The sequence below is a fragment of the Lepisosteus oculatus genome, chromosome 14 (assembly GCF_040954835.1).
Source record: "Lepisosteus oculatus isolate fLepOcu1 chromosome 14, fLepOcu1.hap2, whole genome shotgun sequence".
In the NCBI taxonomy this organism is placed as follows: domain Eukaryota; kingdom Metazoa; phylum Chordata; class Actinopteri; order Semionotiformes; family Lepisosteidae; genus Lepisosteus; species Lepisosteus oculatus.
Window position 1 is genome coordinate 21829595 of NC_090709.1, and position 21676 is coordinate 21851270.

At 52.2% G+C, this 21676-nt stretch overlaps 2 protein-coding genes, 1 non-coding gene and 1 pseudogene across 3 annotated transcripts in view; all 4 read right to left on the reverse strand.

The window, feature by feature from the left end:
• LOC138242777 (zinc finger protein 271-like) overlaps nt 1-21676 on the reverse strand; it is a 362720-nt gene that overhangs the window by 333006 nt on the left and 8038 nt on the right. The window lies entirely within an intron of this gene.
• Nucleotides 150-3097, reverse strand: LOC138243346 (interferon-induced very large GTPase 1-like). The gene is made up of 3 exons (XM_069198909.1): nt 3030-3097; nt 541-1820; nt 150-157 (listed from the first exon to the last, which is right to left on the reverse strand). The coding sequence occupies exons 1-3, from the start codon at nt 3095-3097 to the stop codon at nt 150-152; spliced, it is 1356 nt and encodes a 451-aa protein (XP_069055010.1).
• Nucleotides 18721-18839, reverse strand: LOC138218720 (5S ribosomal RNA; annotated as a pseudogene).
• LOC138244098 (5S ribosomal RNA) lies at nt 19377-19495 on the reverse strand. The gene has a single exon (XR_011192712.1). It is a non-coding gene; the product is annotated as a 5S ribosomal RNA (ribosomal RNA).

Below are 21676 nucleotides of genomic sequence, written 5' to 3' on the forward strand. Positions count from 1 at the left end.
TCTTTTGCAATTGACTTTCATCGCCTCCGTTTGAGGTGCGCTGCGATTTCATGTCCACCCATGTTGAATGGTAGAGCGCTTGAAGTTTAGTGAGTGAATCTGTGGTAAGATCATCCAGGAGTGTTCCTAACCACTGCAGCATGTACAGTTTAGTGTCCTGAGAAAGTGAAGAGGAGCCGAGACACTCCAGGAAGGATCTCATGAGGTTGTTGAGAGGGAAAGCTTTGCCCAGCTGTTCTTTGCGTAAGTCTTCTTTCTTAGCTTGGATTTTACTCTTTTGCTGCTCAATACTGGTAAAGGCACTAGACTGTAGTCGATAAGACTCTTTATCTTTCCTGCACCATTCATACCAGAGATCACCTTGTAATGGTAGAAATGTCCTTTTCACATTGGCCAGGTCTTCTTTCTTTATTAGATCCATAAGTCTCTGGGCAATTTCATGACCTTCTCTGCATTTCTCATTGACTTCATCTGTTACAATGCTATGTCGTCTGGCTACTTCTATGCAGGCTTTTAAAGAGCACTTTTTATCCTTAGTACCCTGAAAATGTTTGATGTGAGAAATGATTTCATCTGTTAACTGGGCTTCATTCTTATTGTGAACTGCAAGTTTCACCTTAGTTGGATTAGGTCTGTGAGCAACCTTTTCTTTTTCTGCAAAGAGACAGATGACCGGTGTGGAGCTCTTGAGGAGAGAAGAGAGGGTCTCTTTTCTGGTGTCATTCAAAGAGGATTTCGAAAGCAGAACCACGATAACAGCACTGACTTCCTTCAGAAACGCGATCTGCTCCTTGTGGTTGCTGGCGTCGCCGTGCAGATTAGTGAACGCCATGCAGCTGTTAAGAACGTCGTCTTCCATTCCACCTGGCCAGTACCACGCAATCTCCACCAGCCCATCCGTGAGAAGGCATTCCCTCGTACTGCCTTTGCAGTGCCGGTGGAAGAAAACATTGTGCTTCTGTCTGTTGATTACGCTGTTCAGGATTTTCGATTTAGATGTCGGGCATATTCCAAACCTAATGAAAGACACTATCGGTACAGATGCCTGGAACAAAAGTCCGCTTTTGACACTGTCTTTATTGGTACCTTTACTTTTCCAGCTCTTCTTAACCTGCTGAAATGCCCACATGGGAAATTCGGTCGTATCGTTTCGTGGGTCAGGTACTAGCAGAGGCAGGGCATATTGGCACTTGGTCAGTTTCATACACATCCACTGCCTCAGGAAATAGCTAGCACAAAGGAACACAGCCATCTGAATATCCATGGGATGGATCTGCAATTCTTCCTCTGTGTCATCATCACACACATTTGTATCACCCAGGAAATCATCGACATCACAGCTGACCTCTGCACTCTTGTGATGTGGCTGCCCTTTTTCCTTGACGCACAGCACACTCCTGGCTCGGTAGTCCAGCATCATGAGCTTGTACAGGTAATAAAAAGACAGCTCCTCTTCTGCGGTTGGCTGAGTGTTACTCAATGATAACTTGTTTACAGTTAGTACATCTGGCTTCGTCAGTTTTACAGAATAGAACTTCTGGAGTCCGAGTCTTTCCAGTAGTTTCATAAAAATATGTGCTTTCTCCCCTGCTCCTGACGGCTGGGTTCCAATGCTCTCCTCTTTGTTTCTCGTGCCCAAGACGCTTGGCTTGTCCTCTTGTTCCCCCACCTGCAGCTGCCGCTTGCCTTCTTGTGAGGATTCGGAGAAGCAGATCTCTGTACACAGGAATACTTTGTCCAGCTGTTGTATCTCATTTTTCTCCGTCCCCAAGACGATGGAGTGTAGCTCTTTTTCAATTCTCTCCCAGTCTTGACGTGGACTGTCACAGTCCAGTATTGCAGAAAGGTCACTGGGAGGGGTCTCTCTGAAGTGTGCTTTAAAGAACTCCAGTCGTCTCCCCTTCTCTTCATAAGAAACTTTTCCTCCGTCAGAGGATATTGAAAGGGCTAAATGCCACAAGAAAGCCAGGGCTCTATCTGCACTCTTAGCACTCAGCTGGATGTACTGGGTATGTTTACTGAGCAGTGTTTCCTCAATGAAGTCAATTTCTGCCCACCCAAGAAGGTGAGAAAATATACCATCTTTTGCACTATATCCCAAAATGTTGACGATGGAAAGGATTAACATCTCTTCCCTGTATTGATTGGTCTCCCTTTGCGTTCTCAGCAATGAGTTCAATGAGAGCAAGACTGTAAGTGTTGCTTTGATTTTTGCTTCCTGAACACTTTCCAGGTCACAGTGTGAAAATCTTTCACCTCTGGTCTCTTCTTTAGCTGTCTTGAGAATTTCTATGAAATGTGACAAATCAGCAACAACAACATCTTTGTGGATCTTCTCAGCGGACTGATGAGCCCATTTCAGTATTTGGGCCTTACTTGGGAAGCTTTTCACCTGAAACGAATAAGGCTCAATTAAATCACACATCAGTGCCCTGAGAGTTGTGGTTTCTGCAGGAGCAAGATGCTCGTTTTCTTGAGTCACTTGAAGTAAAAAATCTTGAAAGACTTTGTCAGAAAGACATGATTCTACCCAAATAGCATGGCTTCCCGTTTTTTCATACAACTTAATCTTGAATTCAAGTAATTCTTTCAGGCGCGCTTCACTGTCTGACGTCTGCCTGCCCCTCATGGAACTGAGAAGATTTGTAACGTCTGTGACTGCAGAGAGCACATTCTCACCCCATAGTGTCTCGGGGCTCACGTTTGTGATCGACATGTACGCTTCCCTGAGAATGTTGCTCAGCATTGTGACGTCTTTAAAATCCTTTCTGTGAGCGGAGAGGATGATTTCCCAAACAGGCATGAGAGTTACTCCTCTGTCGATGACACACCAGGTTCTGTTACTGGATACAAGAGCAGATCTCCACTGTAGGTAGTTATCTGTTTCAGCTGGACCCCCAGTTTTACTCACAGAGAGCTGGATTTTGTTCAGAAGAGCTTCACTGTGCCCTCCAGAAAGGAATTCCTTCAGTTCAGATGAAAGGAACCCCGCATTGACCTCAGCGGTCAACGAGGAAGCTACACTGCACCAAAAGCCAATGTAGGCGGACAGGACCTGAGACATGACTCCCTCCACCTCTGTGAGCTCGTTGTTCATGATGCCCTCAGCAGCTGCCTTCCAGCAGAACCTCCCGCCAAAGTGAAAAGGACCCTGGTTCACATGGGACCCAAACCTTTCAAAATACTGGCGAACTTCGGCAGTGAATTCAGAAGTTTTCTGAGCTTTGTTAATATTCAGCAGAATTTTTTCCAGGTTCTGCAGCTCACGCAAAGCTGCAGTCGATAGTTTCACCTGTTCCTTAGCAATAAAGGCAGAAGCCAGGGGTATGTACTTGTACACTGTAGTGCACTTGTAGGAGACCTCACAAGAAGACGCGCGTTTCTCTCCGAATTCTTCTGAATTGCGTTTTTCTCTTGTGCCCGCTAGGCTGACACCGCGGACACAGGAAGTCTCTCTGTGCATAAAAGGAGCTCTGCTCCGGACCCTTCAGGCAGAACAGTTTCGGGACCTGAATGAGCTGCTGTCTTTTCTCCAGCATGTCCTCCAGTTTCCCAGTTTTAAATACCCCCTCCAGAGCCAGGCCACCAGACGCATGCAGCAACACCTCCTCACTGGAGACACGTTCTGGAGGATTACGGGGAGTGATGTCTAGAACAGCGAGCTGCTGCAAGATGCTTTCTAGTTCCTTCCGAGGCTGTCGAGACTGCCCTAGAGATGAGCATAGCTCCTTCGCTCTTGCTTCAAGATCTGTGTGGCCGTGTTCTTTTTCCATTCTGATCAGTTCAGTGAGAGCCCGTTTTGTTTTCTCTAGTTTCTCCTGCAGTCTCTCCATTTGCTCTTCCGCCAGGTCGCTAGATTTCACATTTGGATCGGGAGTTCTGACAAGTTTGTGAAGAGCACTTTTCTCCCACACTTCTCGCACGTGCAGTTCTAACTTTGCGTACTCCTCCTCCGTGACAAACTGTAAAGAGTTTGTGTTTGTAAGATGGAGACTATGTAGCTTTGGTAGCCAGTACTCTGCTTCGAGGCCCACGCTTTCAAGCTCTTTGGAAAGTTCCGCCTGTTTTTGGTCCATCGATCTTTTCAAATCTTCACTTTCCATACTTATCTGAAAAAAACAGAGACATTTGTCCATCAACAAGGTGACCAAATTCCCCAAAACGCATCCCATTTCTCTTGTCTGCTCCTTTCCCCCATTTCAAATAGCCATCTTAGATCGCACAATTATTTGGTCAAAATGTAAATGATTTTTTGTAGACTCACTGCATCAATACAGTAACAGACAATCGAATTACGGTGTCATAATGACACCGATAATGATAAATATTTAGTCAATGACAAATATTTAGTGAAAAGCAGTATCAGGTAAAATAAAGTAGAAATTCCCTATATCATGAAAATATACTTTTTTCCAGTATTCGCTCTAAACACTACTTAACTATCTATTGTCAAAATGATCATTAGAGATGTTTTTACTGTTTAAGAAGTATAACTACGTATAACACTAGGTGACCGCCAAATCTGCTGTACTGACAGGCCTCCCGGGTACGAACCGCAGAGAGTTATCTTTTATCCACAAAAACACCTTGTCTACATATCTGGAAATAAATGGGGTTTTTTTTTCACTCCAATTAGGAACATAATTCATCACTTGAAGACCCTTCGTAAGGTAAAACTGAATAAACCCAAAAACGAAAATCCCTTTACCTGTAAAATCTTCCTGTTCGTTCACAGAATTCATTCCCAGATCAATATTTATCCTGACAGAACACTGAATCATCCATGTAGGAGTAGCAATAGCTCATCTCCAATTTACCCTGCTATAGTAGCTATCTTGCCGTAAACATTTAACTTTTGTGGGAGGCTGTAAACTCACATTACCTCACTAGGTGTCTTAAAATCACTGTGTGGGTAAAGGACCTATCTCCGTTCAAATGCACCTACCCCCGTGTAACTGGAATTAACTGCCTGCTGAAAAAACACAGGGCTGTAAAACCTTCTACCAGCATGTCTTATATCCAGCAGCCATCTCACCCTGCAGCTCCCAGCTGGCAGCCCCCTCCTCACTGGAGCCCAGCAGGTGGGAGCCCGGCCAGTACCTGGAGGGGAGACTACTGGGAAAAACTAAGGTTGCTGCTGGGAGAGGTGTTAGTGGGGCCAGCAGGGGGCGCTCTCACCCTGCGGTCTGTGTGGGTCCTGATGCCCCAGTATAGTGACGGGGGACACTGGGCTGTAAACAAGCGCCGTCCTTCGGATGAGACGTCAAACCGAGGTCCTGACTCTCTGTGGTCATTAACAATCCCGGGGTGTTTCTGGAGAAGAGTAGGGGTGTTACCCCAGTGTCCTGGCTTGATTCCCTCCCTGGTCTTGACCCATCATGGCCTCCTAATCACCCCCCTCTCTGAACTGGCTCCATCCCTCTGCTCTCCTCCCCACTGAGAGCTGGTGTGTGGGGAGCGTTCTGGCGCACTATGGCTGCCGTCGCATCATCCAGGTGGGGCTGCACACTGGTGGTGGTGGTGGGATTCCCAATGACCTGTCAAGCGCTTTGAGTGGAGTGTCCAGAAAAGCGCTATATAAGTGTAAGCAATTATTATGTCTTGTAAACCAGCTCCTTATTGGACGAAGTATATTACCAGTCAGCAGTGAATCAACTGATGCAGAAGTCGTGCTAGGTAATCTTTTGCTTAAAAATCACATGGTTTGCAAGAATGTGACAAGCTTTTGTTTTTTAATTTTAAATTACTATGGAATACTTTCATGGGTATACAGTTTATCAGAATATATAGCACCTCTTCAATATATGTCATGTCTAGGAGTTGATACCTCCTTGTGATTATTATTTTCTATAAACCCGTCTCCCCACTGCTCTCTCCAGTCCAGGGTCACAGACTGGGGGAGCTGGAGTCTGTCCCAGCAAGCAACAGGCACAAGGCAGGGAACACACTGGACAGGACAGCAGTCCATCACAGGACACACACACACACACACACACACACACACACACCCTGGACAGGACACCAGTCCATCACAGGACACATACTCACACACCCTGGAGAGGACAGCAGTCCATCACAGGACACACACACACTCACACACCCTGGACAGGACACCAGTCCATCACAGGACACACACACACTCACACACCCTGGACAGGACACCAGTCCATCACAGGACACACACACACACTCACACACCCTGGACAGGACACCAGTCCATCACAGGACACACACACACACTCACACACCCTGGACAGGACACCAGTCCATCACAGGACACACACACACTTACACACCCTGGACAGGACACCAGTCCATCACAGGACACACACACACTTACACACCCTGGACAGGACACCAGTCCATCACAGGACACACACACACACCCTGGACGGGACACACACTCACACCAGGGCCAGTTTTCCCAGAAGCGAATTCACCCAACAGCCTGTCATTGGACTGTGGGAGGAACCAGAGTCCCCGGAGCAAACCCACATGAACATGCAAACTCCACACAGACAGCACCACAGGTTTAGAATCGATACCGTGCTGCCCCTACAGAGAGACCCCCCTTCTTAATATCCCCTCCCTGTGTAAAATATATATATCCCTGCCTTGACAGCATGTTCGCGATTAATTTCATTAACATCGTTTCCTGTCTTGAGGATAGCAGTTTGCGTCTGCGGTTCGAATATTTCGATCTTGATTGGCTTACATCTCAGGAATCTTCCGAATTCGAAAGCAAGAGCAGGGCGGATGTGTCTTTTTTTTCAAGAACAGAGAAAAAACGACGGTGAACATTATTTTGCTACTCAACAGAAGCAGAACTCTGATTGACGCCGGCAGTTTAGCATTCTGAACTGTGTTTCGTCATGAAATGCGTTCACACCAACATCAGCGCTTAAGAACGAGTGCGAAAGTGTATTAATTTCAACCCAGAAGGTGTACTGTATAGCGTCCAGAGCACGATACTGTTGTGAAACACCCCGTCCCCGCCTCCAAAATACAGCTTTTGTTCGAGAGCTTGATTTCAAGAGTTTATACATCGGAAGCTTTCGTTTTCATTCCTCATAGCTCGTCACGACGCCATTTCCCCCAACATTACCTGTACAGGCGAAGCCGCTCGCCGGAGACTTGGATCTTGTGTTTGTGCTGGAAACTGATCTCACGTGAACTGTACCTGACGGCAGTTTGAAATGGTGCAGGTCGCTGTTTCCGCATTTAACTCTGGACAAGGCTCTTAAAACGAAAGTATAAAGTAGAACTCGCAGTTCAGGAAGTGTGTGGGTTTCCTCAAGATGTGCGTGTGCGTGTGCGTGTGCGTGTGTGTGTGTCCTGTGATGGACAGTTGTCCTGTCCAGGGTGTGTGTGTGTGACTGTCCTGTGATGGACGGGTGTCCTGTCCAGGGTGTGTGAGTGTGTGTGTGTCCTGTGATGGACTGCTGTCCTGTCCAGTGTGTACCCTGCCTTGTGCCTGTTGCTTGCTGGGACAGACTCCAGCTCCCCCAGTCTGTGACCCTGGACTGGAGAGAGCAGTGGGGAGACGGGTGGATAGAAATAATAATCACAAGGAGGTATCAACTCCTAGACATGACATATATAGAAGAGGTGCTACATATTCTTATAAAGTGGACGGACGAGGGGACAGACGAGAGGACAGACAAGTGGACGGATGAGTGGAAAGACGAGTGGACGGACGAGGGGACGAGGGGACAAGTGGACGGACAAGTGGACTAGGGGACAGATGAGTGGATGGACAAGTGGACGGATGAGTGGACAGACGAGGGGACGGATGAGGGGACAGACGAGGGGACAGACAAGTGTACAGTCAAGGGGACAGACGAGGGGACGGAAGAGGGGACGGATGAGAGGATAGACAAGTTGACGAGGGGACAGACAAGTGGATGGACGAGGGGACAGACGAGGGGACGAGGGGACAGGCGAGAGGATAGGCGAGGGGACAGGCGAGGGGATAGGCGAGGGGACGAGGGGTCTGTCCCCTCGTCCACTTGTCTGTCCCCTCGTCCGTCCACTCATCCATCCACTCGTCCCCTCGTCCGTCAACTTGTCTGTCCTCTCTTCTTTCCCCTCATCTGTCCCCTCGTCCGTCCACTTGTCCCCTCGTCCATTTGTCTGTCCCCTCGTCTGTCCACTTGTCCACTCGTCCCCTCGTCTGTCCACTCGTCTGTCCACTTGTCCACTTGTCCCCTCGTCTGTCTCTGCTCCAGAAGCGCTGGTACGTCTTTTTAAAGTCCCTGAGCTGCGTGTCGGTGGAGACAGATGATCAGGACGAGCCGATGGAGGTGGTGGAGACCGTGGGTCAGGAGAGGAGGAGCAGGCTGCCGGGAAGGACAAGAAGAGGAAGAGGAGGTGCAGGTGAGCAGACAGGGGGGCGCCGCCCGGTCGTGTCTGTGATTCAAGGAGGAGTCTCCTCTTGCTGTTTGATGTCATGGTGACGTCTGTGTCTGTGTCCCTCACACCTGCAATAACAATGTTCTTTCCAGGTTCCTTTCCTGGTTCTGTGCCAGCTAAGATCTGGACTGGATTGGACTGGACTGGACTGGACTGGACCGGAGCTGAGGGGCCCCAGACTGGACTGGACTGGAGCTGAGGGGCCCCAGACTGGAATGGACCGAAGCTGAGGGACCCCAGACTGTGCTGGACTGAAGCTGAGGGACCCCAGACCCCAGTCTGGACTGAAGCTGAGGGACCCCAGTCTGGACTGAAGCTGAGGGACCCCAGTCTGTGCTGGGCCGAAGCTGAGGGACACCAGACTGTGTTGGACCGAAGCTGAGGGACCCCAATCTGTGCTGGACCGAAGCTGAGGGACCCCAGACTGTGCTGGACCGAAGCTGAGGGACCCCAGACTGGACTGGACTGGAGCCTAGGGACCCCAGTCTGTGCTGGACTGAAGCTGAGGGACCCCAGGCTGGACTGCACTGGAGCTGAGGGACACCAGACTGGACTGGACTGGAGCTGAGGGGCCCCAGACTGGACTGGACCGAAGCTGAGGGACCCCAGACTGTGCTGGACTGAAGCTGAGGGACCCGAATGGACTGGACCAAAGCTGAGGGACCCAGACTGTGCTGGACCGAAGCTGAGGGACCCAGACTGTGCTGGACCGAAGCTTAGAGACCCCAGACTGTGCTGGGCCGAAGCTGAGGGACCCCAGTCTGGACCGAAGCTGAGGGACCCCAGTCTGTGCTGGACCGAAGCTGAGGGACCCCAGACTGTGCTGGACCGAAGCTGAGGGACCCCAGTCTGGACTGCACTGGAGCTGAGGGACACCAGACTGGACTGGAGCTGAGGGGCCCCAGACTGGGCTGGACTGGAGCTGAGGGACACCAGACTGGACTGGACTGAAGCTGAGGGGCCCCAGACTGGTCTGGACTGAAGCTGAGGGACCCCAGACCCCAGTCTGGACTGAAGCTGAGGGACCCCAGACTGGACTGAAGCTGAGGGACCCCAGACCCCAGTCTGGACTGAAGCTGAGGGACCCCAGACTGGACTGTGGAAAACTTTCACATTATCTCCACCTGAGTCCTCAGATCGTCTGCATGACCTTGTATTATTAAGTATTATTTTAAGGTCCTGTGATGATCGTAAGATGGGGGGGGGAGGGGGGGTCACTAAATAAACCCTTGACATTAATCTGTATTGTAATTTTTGTTCTTTTGTTAAGCATCAATAAAAAATTTAAAAAAAAATCTGTTTAGCTTTTGGTTCCCCCCCCCCACTGAAACGAACGAACAGAGTCTGTCCTTCTCTTTCATCCCGGAGAGTTTGTGGTTGACGGATTGAGGCCGAGAGCCCTCGTCGTCGGCGTGCCACCAGTTGGCGGGGATATAGCAGGGGGGGCATCGTGTCCAATACTCCTTGAAACGAGACAGATTTCAAGCCACCTCCGTCTGAAGAGAAGGAAGTCGACCACGAAGTCCAGGGTGTCCTAGGAAGCTCTTTAGCCATCGTTTGCCCAGCAGCCATCTCACCCTGCAGCTCCCAGCTGGCAGCCCCCTCCCCACTGGAGCCCAGCAGGTGGGAGCCCAGCCAGTACCTGGAGGGGAGACTCCTGGGAAAAACTAAGGTTGCTGCTGGGAGAGGTGTTAGTGGGGCCAGCAGGGGGCGCTCTCACCCTGTGGTCTGTGTGGGTCCTGATGCCCCAGTATAGTGACGGGGGACACAGGCGCCGTCCTTTGGATGAGAAGTCAAAACGAGGTCCTGACTCTCTGTGCTCATTAACAATCCCGGGGTGTCTCTGGAGAAGAATAGGGGTGTTACCCCAGTATCCTGGCCTGATTCCCCCCCGGTCTTGACCCATCATGGCCTCCTAATCACCCCCCTCTCTGAACTGGCTCCATCCCTCTGCTCTCCTCCCCACTGAGAGCTGCTGTGTGCTGAGCGGACTGGAGCATCATCCAGGTGGGGCTGCACACTGGGGGGACTGGAGGGGATCCCCCTGACCTGGGAAGAGCTCTGAGGGGAGGGTCCAGACTTATTAATTATTATTATTATTCGTGCTGCACTGGGCTTCAGTCCTGGCAGTGAGAGGGGGACTCTGTGATCAGTACAGATACTTATGACTGTATAATAATACACGATAGGAATGGAAAACAGGGTAGCGCTGTAATCTCTTCGAAACGTTTTGAACTGCCAGAAGAAGTTTTCACAACCCGGACTCGTGAAGGTACAGGTCTTCTCCCATCGTCCGGAGCAGGGTGTACCGTGTCCTGGTGATTTCTCCCGTTTCGAACGGAGTTTAATGTCGCGTTTCTACTTTATTAGAGAGAGGCACTGAACATCCTGTGATGGACAGGTGTCCTGTCCAGGTTGTGTGAGTGTGTGTGTGTCCTGTGATGGACTGGTGTCCTGTCCAGGGTGTGTGAGTGTGTGTGTGTCCTGTGATGGACTGCTGTCCTGTCCAGGGTGTATGAGTCTGTGTGTGTCCTGTGATGGACTGGTGTCCTGTCCAGGGTGTGTGTGTGTCCTGTGATGGACTGGTGGATCACAATATTGATTCTCCTCCTTGATTCCCTCCTTCATCGCCAGAGTGAAAGCGGGACACGGCAGTAAAAGCTCAGCCCTGCGGGTGGTGGTCCTCTCGGCCCCACGGGGGGGGGGTTATGTTCACGTCCCGCTGGGAATCGCACCGACGCGGCGGGGTTCGTGAACGTCCCAGACACCAAGAAAACGAGAGAGAGAGAAAAAAGGTCGTTTTGTAAGCTCAGCGGGGAAACTTCCTGAATCTCGGGGTTGCTTCTTGAACCCCGAGATTCAGGAAGTTTCCCCGCTGAGCTTACTCTGCCGAAAACACGCAGGTTTTATTTTTTTCCGTGTCTCCCCCCCCCCCCCCACACAGGCCGTTTCTGTAGCGTGAAGTTGTGTTTTTTTGCGCGCCGGTCGGTGAGGGGCGAAATTTTAATTATTTTTTTTTTCCCACGGTCTGAAACAGAAACGGCCGGGTGGTGTTGTAGAGAGGTTGACGTGCCTGGTTTTCCACGTCTGCGAAGCCCGTTTGGCATCTCTTTTCCCCGCAGGACGGGGGAACCCGTGGTTTTTGGACGTGGCGTGGCCCGAAATTTCCGCCCTTGGCCGCTAGAGGGGGGTGGAGGTTGGTCTTTCTTTTATTTGGGGGTCGGGGGGGTACTAATTTCACTGAACCCCACCCCACGGAAACCCGTGTTGGACGTGGGGGTGCTGAATGCGCCCTCGACGTGATTTTGTCTTTAAATTCAAGTGCAGCTTTTGTAACCCTTGGGCCGGAAACAGCTGGACCCGTTTCCCCTGCCTGTCCGAGGTGGCGACTACCGGGGTCGTACAGGGACACCCGGCTGGCCGCTGAGAGTTGGAAAAATAAAATGTCCACCCCAAAAAAAAACAACCGCGAAAAATATCGGCCATTTTTGTTTCGCGGCCGAGCCGTGAGCGCGTCGGGGGCGACGTCACGGGGGCGTCACAATGAGCCGCCTGACGTCACAGAGCGGCGGAATCTAGCGGGGGCAGCGCCGGAGCCCCGTGAGCTCAGAGGAGTGAAGAGCGAGGAGGAGGAAAGGACTATATAGCGCTTTCTAAACACGTGTTTCTTCCAAGAAAGATTCGCGGGTTACTTCGACTTACCGGGTTACCGTGAAATCGGTAAGTCGCTCAAAAGCGCCGCTGGCGAGAAATAACAAAATAAGTTGAGAAATAAGTTGGTTTTTTTACCGTTACTCCACTCTTATGGGTGTGATCGTGCTGTAAAAAGATATTGAGAGGAGGTGCACCTCTACACAGAGGGTGACGGGGGTGGGGAACAAGCTGCCCAGCCCTGTAGTTGAAGCCGATACCCTGGCTTCTCTCCAGACACAGCTGGGTGAGCTCCTCCAGTCAGGACAGGAGGCTCTACTGTACAAAGAGAGTGGCGGGGGTGTGGAACAAAGCCGATACCCTGGCTTCTCTCCAGACACAGCTGGGTGAGCTCCTCCAGTCAGGACAGGAGGCTCTACTATACACAGAGAGTGGCGGGGATGTGGAACAAAGCCGATACCCTGGCTTCTCTCCAGACACAGCTGGGTGAGCTCCTCCAGTCAGGACAGGAGGCTCTTCTGTACACAGAGGGGGGCGGGGGTGGGGAACAAGCCGCCCAGCTGTGTGGCTCCGCCCCCTCCCCTCCCCACTGTGACTCTGCTTGTCTCGGCAGGACGATGCACCGACAGAGATGCCGCATGGCCGTGCGCGGTCGCAGCAGGACGAGGGCCTGGCGAGGCGTCGTAAGTCCACCCCTCCCGCCCGCCGTCCAGCGTCCAGCATCCAGCCCTCCTCCGACTGACCTCTCCGCCCCCAGTAGCGCTCGCTGTATTATAATAACAATAATAATAATAAACTTCACTGATAGAGCACCTTTCACACACATAGCAGCGCAAAGCGCTTGACAGACCAGGTCTCACGGTAACACCTCTAGACGAGGAGAGACACTTCCAGTGGTGATCTTGACTGAGGACACGCCCTCGGCTCAAGAGACAGGGTCACTTGTCCAGTATGGCCTTCTGAGAGCACAGATTGCCTCTGGACGTCCCAGACTCTTCCTGGACACACTGTACACACTCACCTGTCCAGACTCTCACTGGACACACTGTAGAGACTCACCTGTCCAGACTTTTACTGGACACACTGTACACACTCACCTGTCCAGACTCTTACTGGACACACTGTACACACTCACCTTTCCAGACTCTTACTGGACACACTGGTCAGACTCACTTGTCCAGACTCTCACTGGACACATTGTAGAGACTCACCTGTCCAGACTCTTACTGGACACACTGGTCAGACTCACCTGTCCAGACTCTTACTGGACACACTGGTAAGACTCACCTGTCCACACTCTCACTGGACACACTGTAGAGACTCACCTGTCCACACTCTCACTGGACACACTGTAGAGACTGCCCAAGGCCCCTAGTCTCGACACGACTGGGCTGGGCTATTTGGTCAGAGCTGTCTCGGAGATGGGCTGTTTGGCGTCTTCACAGGTCACACCGGTCAGGCCGAACCCGGACTGGCAGCGGGAGAGGTCCCGGCCCAAGTCCCGGTGCTTTTCCGTAAGTCTGACCCGGTCGCCTTCCGCGAGACTGGACCGGCCGCCCTGTGGTGGGCCCGGTGCCCCACATCTACCCTACAGCTCCCCCACTGACCCCTAAACTCCCGATACCCTACAGCTCCCCCACTGACCCCTAAACTCCCGATACCCTACAGCTCCCCCCACTGACCCCTAAACTCCCGATACCCTACAGCTCCACACTCTGACCCCTAAACTCCCGATACCCTACAGCTCCCCACTCTGACCCCTAAACTCCCGATACCCTACAGCTCCCCACACTGACCCCTAAACTCCCGATACCCTACAGCTCCACACTCTGACCCCTAAACTCCCGATACCCTACAGCTCCACACTCTGACCCCTAAACTCCCGATACCCTACAGCTCCACACTCTGACCCCCACAGTCCTGATGGCCGAGAGGTCTCTGCTTGCTGTAGTGATTGAGTGAGCTCTGTGGACCTAACCTCTGTCTTGTGTCCTCGTTTTCAGCGTCTCCTAGTGGTCCGTCATTTCACCAGAGCTGAAGGTGAGATCTGGGGAGGAGACAGAGCACCCCCTAACACCCCTGAGCTAGGTTACAGGGTAAGACAGCTTCTTACTGTTGGACACACCTGTCCACACTCTTTCTGGACACACTGGACACACTCGCCTGTCCGGACTCTTACTGGACACACTGGACACACTCGCCTGTCCGGACTCTTACTGGACACACTGTACACACCCACCTGTCCAGACTCTTACTGGACACACTGTACACACCCACCTGTCCAGACTCTCACTGGACACACTGTCCACACTCACCTGTCTGGACTCTTATTGGACACACTGTCCACACTCACCTGTCCAGACTCTTACTGGACACACTGTACACACTCACCTGTCCACACTCTCACTGGACACACTGGACACACTCACCTGTCCAGACTCTTACTGGACACACTGTCCACACTCACCTGTCCATACTCTTACTGGACACACTGTACACACTCACCTGTCCAGGCGTAGTCTCTGCTCCTCATCCCCCCTGCGTTGTGTCTCCCTCTCTCCCCGCTGGACAGAATCCCGTGGTGTCTTCGTGTTTCCCCGAGCTCGTCCAGAAGCTGGAGAGGGCGGCCGAGCTGCAGCTGGAGCTCCCGGGGTCGCCCGGCTCGTCCCGCTCGGGCTCGCCCAGCTCGTTCCGCTCGGTGTCCCCCCCCTCCTCGCCCGAGAGCCCCCTCCGCTCCCCGCCCCCGGCCCCCCCCTCCGGCCCCCTCAGGCCCCTGCCCGCCCCGCCCCGCTGCCCCCCCTTCATCCCCGCCATGCCCCTCGAGCCCCCCTGATGCCCGGGGCGGTGCCCCTGCCCCTGCCCCCGCCCGTCCTGCCCCCCATCGCCCGCCCGGCCCCGCCAGGCCCCGCCTGGGGCTCCCCAGTGCGGAGGGCAAGGAGAGAGGCTGAGATGTCTGACGAGGCAAGTGGGGCAGAGTCTGTCCGTCTGTCTGTCCATCTGTCCTTCTGTCCGTCTATCCTTCAGTCCATCTGTCCCTCTGTTCATCTGTCCCTCTGTCCTTCTGTTCTTTTCTCTGTCCATCTGTCTTTCTGTCCTTTTCTCTGCCTTTCTGTCCATCAGTCCATCTGTCCTTTTCTCTGTCTTTTTGTCCGTCTGTACTTCTCTCTTTCTGTCTTTCTGTCCTTCTGTCTGAGTCTCTCCATGTCTCCCTGCTCTCTGTCTGTCCTGCGTTGTCCAAGCTGGGCCTGTCTCCCTGTGTCTCTCCGTGTGTCTCCCTGCTCTCTGTCTGTCCTGCGTTGTCCCAGCTGGGTCTCTCTCCCTGTGTCTCTCCGTGTGTCTGCCTGCCTGTCTCTCTGTCTGTCCTGCGTTGTCCCAGCTGTGTCTCCCTCCCTCCTCTCTCTCTCCGTGTGTCTCCCTGCTCTCTGTCTGTCCTGCGTTATCCCAAATGGGTCTCTCTTCCTGTGTCTCTCCTTGTGTCTCCCTGCTCTCTGTCTGTCCTGCGATGTCCCAGCTGGGCCTGTCTCCCTGTGTCTCTCCGTGTGTCTCCCTGCTCTCTGTCTGTCCTGCGTTGTCCCAGCTGGGTCTCTCTCCCTGTGTCTCTCCGTGTGTCTCCCTGTCTGTCTCTCTGTCTGTCCTGCGTTGTCCCAGCTGGGTCTGTCTCCTCTGCTCTTTGCCTTCAGCTCTGTTCGCCGATGTCCCGCCAGCCCGTCACTCTCTCAGCCTGTCTCTTGACTTGCAGGAGGAAGAGGAGGTGGAGACAGCTCTTCCGGCAGGAGAGAGGAAGGAGGTCAGTGCTGGTCCCACCCTGCCCCCTGTCCTGTCTGTGGTGGAGTTTTGCCGTCTTGTCTGTCCCTGGGTCTCAGTGTCTCTCTCTCTTTCAGCCCTGTCTGTCAGTGTCTCTCTCGGCCTGCTGTCTGCCTGTCCCTGCCTCTCTGTCTCTCTCTCTTTCAGCCCTGTCTGTCAGTGTCTCTCTCCTCCTCCTCTCTGTCCTGTGGTGTCCAGTGGGTCAGTATTAGTGGGCTACACCCAGGCTCACTCACTGCGAGTGTGATCTCAGCAGAGTCTCTGTGCTCTTGGGACACTTGACTCACCTGTCTCTCTCTTTCTCTCCATGTGCTGTCCCTCTCCTGCCCCCTCTCTCCCTCCACGGACTCCAGCTGGAGGAGGTCCAATCATCACCTCCTGTGAGACAGAAGAAAAAGAAGTTGGGTAATGCTCTGATCCTCTCTTTACTCCTGTCCAGTGTCCAGTCAGTGTCCAGTCAGTGTGTCTGTATGAACCCCTCTCTCTCTCAGTGCAGTGTTCATGTCCTGGAGTGTCTAGTCAGTGTGTCTGTATCAACCCCTCTCTCTCTCAGTGCAGTGTTCATGTACTGGAGTGTCCAGTCCGACTCTTAACGTGACTCTCCTGTCTCTGCTTCAGAAGCGCTGATGCGTCTTTTTGAAGTCCCTGAGCTGCGTGTCAGTGGAGACAGAAGATCAGGACGAGCCGATGGAGGCGGCGGAGACCGTAGCTCAGGAGAGGAGGAGCAGGCTGCCGGGAAGGACAAGAAGAGGAAGAGGAGGTGCAGGTGAGCAGACGGGGGCGCCGCCCGGTCGTGTCTGTGATTCAAGGAAGAGTCTCCTCTTGCTGTTTGATGTCATGGTGACGTCTGTGTCTGTGTCCCTCACACCTGCAATAACAATATTCTTTCCAGGTTCCTTTCCTGGTTCTGTGCCTGCTAAGATCTGGACTGGACTGGACTGGACTGAATTGGACTGGACCGGAGCTGAGGGACACCAGACGACTGGACTGCAGCCTAGGGACACCAGACTGGACTGGACCGGAGCTGAGAGACACCAGACTGGACCGAAGCTGAGGGACCCCAGACTGGACTGGACAGGAGCTGAGGGACACCAGATTGTGCTGGACCGAAGCTGAGGGACCCCAGTCTGTGCTGGGCCGAAGCTGAGGGACACCAGACTGTGCTGGACCGAAGCTGAGGGACCCCAGACTGTGCTGGTCTGAAGCTGAGGGACCCCAGACTGGACAGCACTGGAGCTGAGGGACACCAGACTGGACTGGACTGGAGCTGAGGGGCCCCAGACTGGACTAGACTGGAGCTGAGAGGCCCCAGACTGGACTGGACCAAAGCTGAGGGACCTCAGGCTGTGCTGTACCGAAGCTGAGGGACCCCAGACTGTGCTGGACTGAAGCTTAGGGACCCCAGTCTGGACCGAAGCTGAGGGACCCCAGTCTGTGCTGGACCGAAGCTGAGGGACCCCAGACTGAACCGAAGCTGAGGGACCCCAGTCTGTGCTGGACCGAAGCTGAGGGACCTCAGACTGGACCGAAGCTGAGGGACCCCAGTCTGTGCTGGACCGAAGCTGAGGGACCCCAGACTGTGCTGGACCGATGCTGAGGGACCCCAGTCTGGACTGAAGCTGAGGGACCCCAGACTGCACTGGACTGAAGCTGAGGGGCCCCAGACTGGACTGAAGCTGAGGGGCCCCAGACTGGTCTGGACTGAAGCTGAGGGGCCCCAGACTGGACTGATGACCTTTTGTTAAGCATCAATAAATTTTTTTAAAAAAAAATCTGTTTAGCTTTTGGTTTTTTCCCTCCCCCCCCCCCCTAAGGTTGCTGCTGGGAGAGGTGTGAGTGGGGCCAGCAGGGGGCGCTCTCACCCTGCAGTCTGTGTGGGTCCTGATGCCCCAGTATAGTGACGGGGGACACTGGACTGTAAACAGGCGCCGTCCTTCGGATGAGACGTAAAACCGAGGTCCTGACTCTCTGTGCTCATTAACAATCCCGGGGTGTTTCTGGAGAAGAGTAGGGGTGAATATCAGCTTCTCCCCTCTGGCCAACATTTCAGGGCTCCCAGGTGTAGATCCCAAATTGAAACAAATTTTAATTTGTTACCTAGTTAAACAGTTAATAGAAGTGAGTGACCAGGGTAAATAAAGGTGGGTCAGTGTAAACTGTTTATTCTGGACCAGACTTCGTCATGTGTGATATGTCATGACTTCTTATATTAAGTTTTATCTTTATATTTAGTTCTACATGTGTAATAGATGCGATGTGTGTCCATAAAAAGGTTTCTCCAGGGGAAAATCAAGTTGGTTTTAAAACCGTGTTTCCTTTTTAGGGTACGTTTGCATTCCAAGTGTGAAGTTTTTGCCTTTTTATCATATTTGGGATGTGAATCCGTGGTATTTTTGCTGAGACAAGTTGCCTTTCTTATACGCGGAGGGATCTGCTCGTGAGATGTCCGCTTGGTCCATTTCTGAGCTCAGTATAAGGTGTAGAAAGCATGACTGTCATCATAACCCGCCTCTCACCCAGGTGTGGAATAATGTTGTGACTATTGCTTCAGCAATAACATGCTGATTGCATGTTTCTAGATGGGTATAACAGAGATCTCAACTACTGAGGGGCCTTATTAATAAAGTCTCCACAGTCGAAGCGCTATGTCTCTTTTCAGCTGGCGATAAACCTTTCTTCGATCCTTTGCGGACTTGTAAAACTGTTCCTGATCAGAATAAAAAACGCTCACGCTAATACACAAGCACCCGTGTCTCGCCAAAGCTGACAAATAAACAGACGGACAAGCCGCACTGCACGTGTGAACAGGGGAATGAGCGAGCGAGCGGGGATAGGGCGCCTCCTGCGCTTAAAAGCTTACAGCACCTGGTATTCCCAGGCGGTCTCCCATCCAAGTACTAACCAGGCCCATCCCTGTTAAGTTTCCGAGATCAGACAAGATCAGGCGTGCTCAAGGGGGTGTGGCCGTAAGCGAGAGCAAGGCTCGCTGGCACCCTTCTTATTGAGATGACAGCTCTGTCACCTCTTTTACGACGCTGCTTTTTTTCCCTTGCGTTTTTCTCTTCTTCCCACGTTCTCTCTCTTCACTGCCTTCGTCCCCGCTCTATTTCACTTCAGCCTTTCACTCTTGCTACCTTCCAATGAGGACGGAGCTGCGGGAGAAAGGGCGCTATAGAGGATCGCTGTGGAGAGCTGCTGCTGTGCTTTGACATCTGAGCTCTGTGGAAAACGATCTCAATACAATTCTGAAAAACGCAACTCCCCGAACGCCAGCCGAACAAGTCTCCACAGCCGAAGCGCTGTGTCTCTTTTCAGCTGGCGATAAACCTTTCCTCGATCCTTTGCGGACCTGTAAAACTTCTCCTGATCAGAATAAAAAACGCTTACGCTAATACACAAGCACCCGTGTCTCGCCAAAGCTGACAAATAAACAGACGGACAAGCCGCACTGCACGTGTGAACAGGGGAATGAGTGAGCGAGCGGGGATAGGGCGCCTCCTGCGCTTAAAAGCTTACAGCACCTGGTATTCCCAGGCGGTCTCCCATCCAAGTACTAACCAGGCCCATCCCTGTTTAGCTTCCGAGATCAGACGAGATCAGGCGTGCTCAAGGGGGTGTGGCCGTAAGCAATAGCAAGGCTCGCTGGCACCCTTCTTATTGAGAGGACAGCTCCGTCACCTCTTTTACGACGCTGCTTTTTTACCGGGGTAAAGTTAGCTTGAAGTTCGAAAACGATTTTGACACGCCTGTAGCGTTTACACGAAACCTCTTAGAATCGCGAGAATACTTGCTTTGTGCATAAAATACATTGTGAATGCTTTCTCAGCCTTTACTTTTTCGTTTATATTACATTTTTTGGACCAAGCACGAATATTCTTTTGTCCATATCTTCGCAACGGAACCACAGAACGCCTTCAAACCAAATGCATTTTAAAGACCACGACGTGGATATTTCCACAGCCTCTACATCAAAGTATCAGTGAGCTAATTATCTTTTTTTAAACCTCCGGTTTTTCATCGATGCGTAATTACGCACTAACTGGAACCCGGGGGACTGATGGATACACAAGTTCACAACGCGAGAAATACTGTTCAATACGGTTTCATGCGAAAAACCCGTATATGACCATAGGAAGCATTACAGCGCAGTCTCCAATTACCCAGACTGTAAGCACGGGAATAAAGCTTTGTCTGAATTCTGAAACCCTTCCTTTGCGTCCTGTTTTCATTCAGGTAAGAGTCAACTATATGCACAATACTACTGACAGCAGGAAGATTAAAATATTCTTTACTCAGCAGCTTATTAAAAACAGCTCCCATGATGTTCAAACCGATTTTTTACACAGAACACTGACACAGCTTTGCGTTCTGAATCTCTTTTTCTCGTGTGTTTATTTAATGTGGCACAATGTACTGGGATAGGGGTATTCTGTTCACAAACCAATAGCATTTAAACCACAGCACCCACAATGCTGCAAGTAAGTGTTTTACACACTAAGCAGAGAGCGATGTCTTCCTCGTTAGTATAGTGGCAAGTATCCCCACCTGTCACGCGGGAGACCAGGGTACATCAGGACATGCATTGAAGTGAAAGCAGGATATGCTGCGACATCCACTGTGCAGATCCCGCCACACTAAGAGGTGAGTGGGTCTGTTCGATCACAGCGCTAGGCGAATCCCCAAACAGTGTGCGTGACAACAAACGAAACGGGCCTGTTTCCGCCCGGTTTCGTTCCGGGGAAATCGGGCCCAGTAGTGGCGGGATCTGTACAGTGCATGTCGCAGCGCTTCAATGTGCTTCCTGATGTCCTACCCCGAGAACAGAAAAGACAGCATCCACAGCAACAACAGCTCAGGTCTCTGCACAGGAGCTAAGCTGCCCCCATCTCCTCTGAAGAAGTGTCGTATGGCCCTGACACCCACCCCTCCACTCTCTGTGTAAAGCACTGTTGTATGGCCCTGACATCACACCCCCACCACTCTCTGCGGAAAGCACAGTCATATAGCCCTGACACCACCCCTCCATTCTTTGCATAAAGCAGTGTCATCAAGCCCTGACATCCCACCCCCGCCACTCTCTACGTAAAGAAGTGTCGTATGGCCCTGACATCCCACCTCCACCACTAACTGCGTAAAGTAGTATCGTCAGGCCCTGACATCCAACTCCCGCCACTCTCTACGTAAAGAAGTGTCGTATGGCCCTGACACCCACCCGTCCACCCTGTGCTTAAAAAAGTGACGTCAAGCCCTGACATTCCACCCCCTCCACTCACTGCGTAAAGCACTGTCGTATGGCCCTGACATCCCACCCCCGCCACTATCTTCGTAAAGCAGTATCGTCAGGCCCTGACATCCCACCCCTGCCACTCCCTGCGTAAAGAAGTGTCGTATGGCTCTGACATCACACCCCCACCACTCTCTGCGGAAAGCACTGTCGTATAGCCCTGACACCCACCCCTCTACTATCTGCAGAAAGCAGTGTCGTCAAGCCCTGACATCCCACCCCCGCCACTCTCTGTGTAAAGCAGTGTCATATGGCCCTGACACCAATCCCTCCGCTCTCTGCATAAAGCAGTGTCTTATGGCCCTGACATCCTACCCCCACCACTCTCTGTGTAAAGCAGTGTCATATGGCCCTAACATCCCACCCCCAACACTCTCTATGTAAAGCACTGTTGTATCGCCCTGACATCCCACCCCCGCCACTCTCTACGTAAAAAACTGTCGTATGGTCCTGACATCCCACCCCCACCACTAACTGCGTAAAGTAGTATTGTCAGGCCCTGACATCCCAATCCCGCCACTCTCT

Bases quoted from the DNA above. Each gene is read 5' to 3' on its own strand.
- LOC138243346 (XM_069198909.1), bottom strand. From the start codon at position 3,097: ATGAACAACGAGCTCACAGAGGTGGAGGGAGTCATGTCTCAGGTCCTG. The intron at 1,821-3,029 runs GTGCAGTGTAGC...GGACTGTGACAG, and splicing joins TCCGCCTACATTGGCTTTTG to TCCACGTCAAGACTGGGAGA.